General features: G+C 34.9%; 1 protein-coding gene across 1 annotated transcript; it reads right to left on the bottom strand.

Moving 5' to 3' along the window:
* Positions 1–255: 255 nt before the first annotated feature.
* LOC113870056 (pentatricopeptide repeat-containing protein At3g29230-like) lies at positions 256–1,185 on the bottom strand. Its single transcript, XM_027506654.1, has 3 exons — positions 856–1,185; positions 562–711; positions 256–321 (listed from the first exon to the last, which is right to left on the bottom strand). The coding sequence occupies exons 1-3, from the start codon at positions 1,183–1,185 to the stop codon at positions 256–258; spliced, it is 546 nt and encodes a 181-aa protein (XP_027362455.1).
* Positions 1,186–3,569: the final 2,384 nt, after the last annotated feature.

Below are 3,569 nucleotides of genomic sequence, written 5' to 3'. Positions count from 1 at the left end.
AATCAGTGGCAAAGGGTTGAGGGTTGAGAGAATCGAAGAGATTTCAAAGAGAGAAATGGGAAATAAATTTCTCAAACCCTAAATCCTTCAAATACCCTTTTGGTCGTGACCCTTGCTCCAGCGACACCTTCTCTCGCTACAGCAAAAATATCAAAAGAAACTACACTCTAATTTCTACAGAATCTCGCTACAGCGAGACCCTCTCACTATAGTAGCATTGCACCTAGAATTGCATCTTCTTCTGTCTCCTTCTCGCTACAGCGAGAACACAACAGAATCACCCAACTCGCCCAGGGCCTTCTCGCTACAACGAGAATGCCCCTACAGCACATCCAATCTCAATGCACAATCAACATTCACATTTTTCATCCGTACACACATATATTCTCATCATGACATACATCAAATGTACATTCAAATAGAAATCCACAATCAATATTAATAATCAAATACTATTACAAAAATCTGGGGCATTATACGAAACACATTTTACATAATTGCAAAAATGTCTTTTTAACATTTTTTTTCCCTCCACAGACCCTCCCTTGACCTCCATATAACCCCCCTTCTAGCACCCTTTCCCCCACCCTCACTCCTTTCCCTTCCCCCACTCCTACCCTTTCCCTTATCTAGTACCTTGGTGGATGGATTTTTCTCTGAAAGATTCAATCTCTCTGCTGATGCTAGTTTTGCAATTATCATCATCTCACTCTATGAACAAGGCTTCAACACATTAATGTTGCACCTAAACCCATACCTCTAAACAGATTCATGAATCTTCTTCCCCAACTTAAGCATTCACGACTCGTCATATGCAGCACTTATCTCGGCATACCTAGGTTAATCAAACATAACCATATCCTCAGCCTTACTATACCCACAAACCATCATAGACCACGAGATATCATTCTTCTCAGGCATTCTTTCAAACAACTCAAACGCTTTCTTCATCTCCCTCGCCTTAGCATACCCATCGATCATCGTGTTCCAACTAACCAAATTCCTTATAAGCATTTCATCAAAAAGCGTACAAGCACTCTCCAATTCACCATCTTTAACCAACTCACCAATCATAGAATTCCAAGTCACAACATCCCTTTCCCTTACGATAAAAAATAACCTCATCGCCGCATCAAGCCCAACACTTCCACACTTAGCATATGAATCAATAAGCGAATTGGGCATAAAAATATATGTATAAAGAATAAATTTTTTGATATGAGCGTGGATCATTTGAACCAAAGGAAGCAAGGACGCTACAACAAGATATCTCTTGCTATCAAGTCATTCAGAATCAGGCTTTTTGGAGCTCTCTTGCTATAGATAAAATTTCTCGCTGTAGTGAGGATCCTTTCACTGTAGCAAGGATCTCTCGCTATAGCTAGAATGAAAGACAGCAAAAGAAAAAAACTTTCTGATTTTTTCGCTTTTAGTGAGAGTTGCTCGCTGTAACGAGAAAGTCGTGAGTTTAAGAGATGTTTAAAGAAGTTTCGTCCTAAAAACTTTATTTTCAACCAAATCATCTTTTCCTCTCTATCGTCTTCATTCTCTCCCTTTTCCTTCCTAGAGAAAACCTCCAATATTTTTGGATCTTCCTCAGATCTGAGCTCAAACGTCCATTCCACTCGAATCTAAGTAAGTTTTTGGAGCTCACCCCTTGAATCTCATTCCTATTTATCTTTTCTCTTTTTCATAATAGAAATCTACCTTGTGATGTTAGGAATAAATCTAGTCCTTAGGTAGTATTTTTGGTCGAGACGTGGAGTTTCTCTCTAGAGCACACGAAGAACTTAGCTCTTGAGATCCATTTCCAGGTAAAGGGAGTTACTCCTGAACCCTAGTTTCTACCTAAATATGTTTATAAATCTTTAGAGAAGAGGGTTATCTTATTTCAAAAAGTATATCCATAAATTTTTCTTGAAACTAAATAAGTTTGAAATGGATTTTTGGTATAAAAGAGGTTTTTGATACGTTTAAAATCAATTGAGATGTAGTTTATCATAAATAATCATGAGTAAGAATAAGTTAAACAATTTTATGGATAAGTTACTATTATTTTTTTTATAATGTATGTGTTGAATAGTGAAAAGTGAAAAGGTGAAATATGTTGCACTTTATGCTAGAAGATTCTATTAAGACTGAGAGAATGTGATCTTTGACAATATGTTCTAGATTGCACGATTTAGGCTGAGTTCAAGGGTGTCTGACCCTCGACGTATTGTGTGAAATTTTATGATGATATGTATCTACCTTGTGATTATATAAATAATTGAGAAGTTTGTTAATATGTGAGAGTGATATAAAAGGTATTGTATCTTATATGTGTGAGTTGGGTTAAGTTTGAATAAGTATGAATGTTTGAGAATCTCTGAGAAAGTATACAATTGATTATAAGAGAAAGAGAAATTGTGAAAATTGAAAAGTGATGAATATGTGTGGAGAAAAGAGAAAGGGACATTAGTACATGTGTTACAAATATACCGATTGGTGTCATATCATATATGCGATGTAGTGCACCGACGGATGATATTATAACATATATGTTGTAGTATATCGATTAGTGTATTTGCAACATTTGTATTAGAATAGTATAACTTGATGTGCCACTATTCAGATACTGTATGGATAGTTCATGGATACACTGGTGTACAGGGTCTAAAGTTGATTATGGAAATATAGTGGAAATGAGAGTGCTAAATGTGGTTCACTGATGTGTACACGATGTAAAAGTGGAATGCATTTACAGGCCTTACGCTCATTTCTTGACCAAACTTCAAATTATACCTTTGCTTGGAAGGTTGTAAACGCACACGTTGTATCCGTGTGTGGTTTAGCTAACCATCGACTATCCATGCTGCGTAAGTCCTTCGTAACTAAGGAGAGTGAGTTGGCAGCGATTTAGGGACCCGAAAGTACCTAGAGTATTATTAATTGATGAGATGTTTAGACTTGAGATGGATAAAGTGGCATGAAGATATGGATTGGATAATGATATTTGGTTAAATGTGGAGTAATATTCATGAATAACTTTTGTTAATTAAAATTGTATGAATAAGTAAAGTAGCATGAATTATGATGTTGAATGTGATTGGGTTAATTAAATAAGAAATGGAATACGTATGAGTAATGATGAAAGATGTATATGAATAATTTGTCTGGTTAAATTTGTTAAGTATGAAACATTGTTATTTTGTTACATGTTGTATTAGAAGATGTTTTTGCATTATTATTTATTATTTTATAAAATAAGAATTTTCGTAGGGCAAAGGATGCTCACTCTTACAGACTTTTTCAGGTAATGAAGTGATAAAAAGAGGATTGATTCATTCTAGGATCATACTCGCAAGGAATGGTAGGAAAGGAATTGCTCTGAGGGATTTATATTATGAAGAAAGATTGTAAATATATTGTGAATTGAGTTTCCATTCAAAGTTATTTAGAAGATTTAGTCATTGTAAATAATGATTCAAAGTGCAGGTGTAATATTTAGTAATTAATCGTTAATAATGATAACTCCATGCATAGTTTTGCTATTTAAGTTTTTCCTTCTGCATTATAATTATCAAGTG

Source organism: Abrus precatorius, unplaced genomic scaffold, assembly GCF_003935025.1.
Source record: "Abrus precatorius isolate BTA unplaced genomic scaffold, Abrus_2018 Scaffold6, whole genome shotgun sequence".
NCBI lineage: Eukaryota > Viridiplantae > Streptophyta > Magnoliopsida > Fabales > Fabaceae > Abrus > Abrus precatorius.
Note: the sequence above shows the minus strand (reverse complement) of the source record. Positions and strands in the feature narration are given on the sequence as shown.

Bases quoted from the DNA above. Each gene is read 5' to 3' on its own strand.
- LOC113870056 (XM_027506654.1), bottom strand. From the start codon at position 1,185: ATGCCCAATTCGCTTATTGATTCATATGCTAAGTGTGGAAGTGTTGGG. The intron at 712-855 runs GTTATGTTTGAT...CCTTGTTCATAG, and splicing joins ATAGTAAGGCTGAGGATATG to AGTGAGATGATGATAATTGC. The intron at 322-561 runs GTTATATGGAGG...GATGTGCTGTAG, and splicing joins GAAAGGGTGCTAGAAGGGGG to GGGCATTCTCGTTGTAGCGA.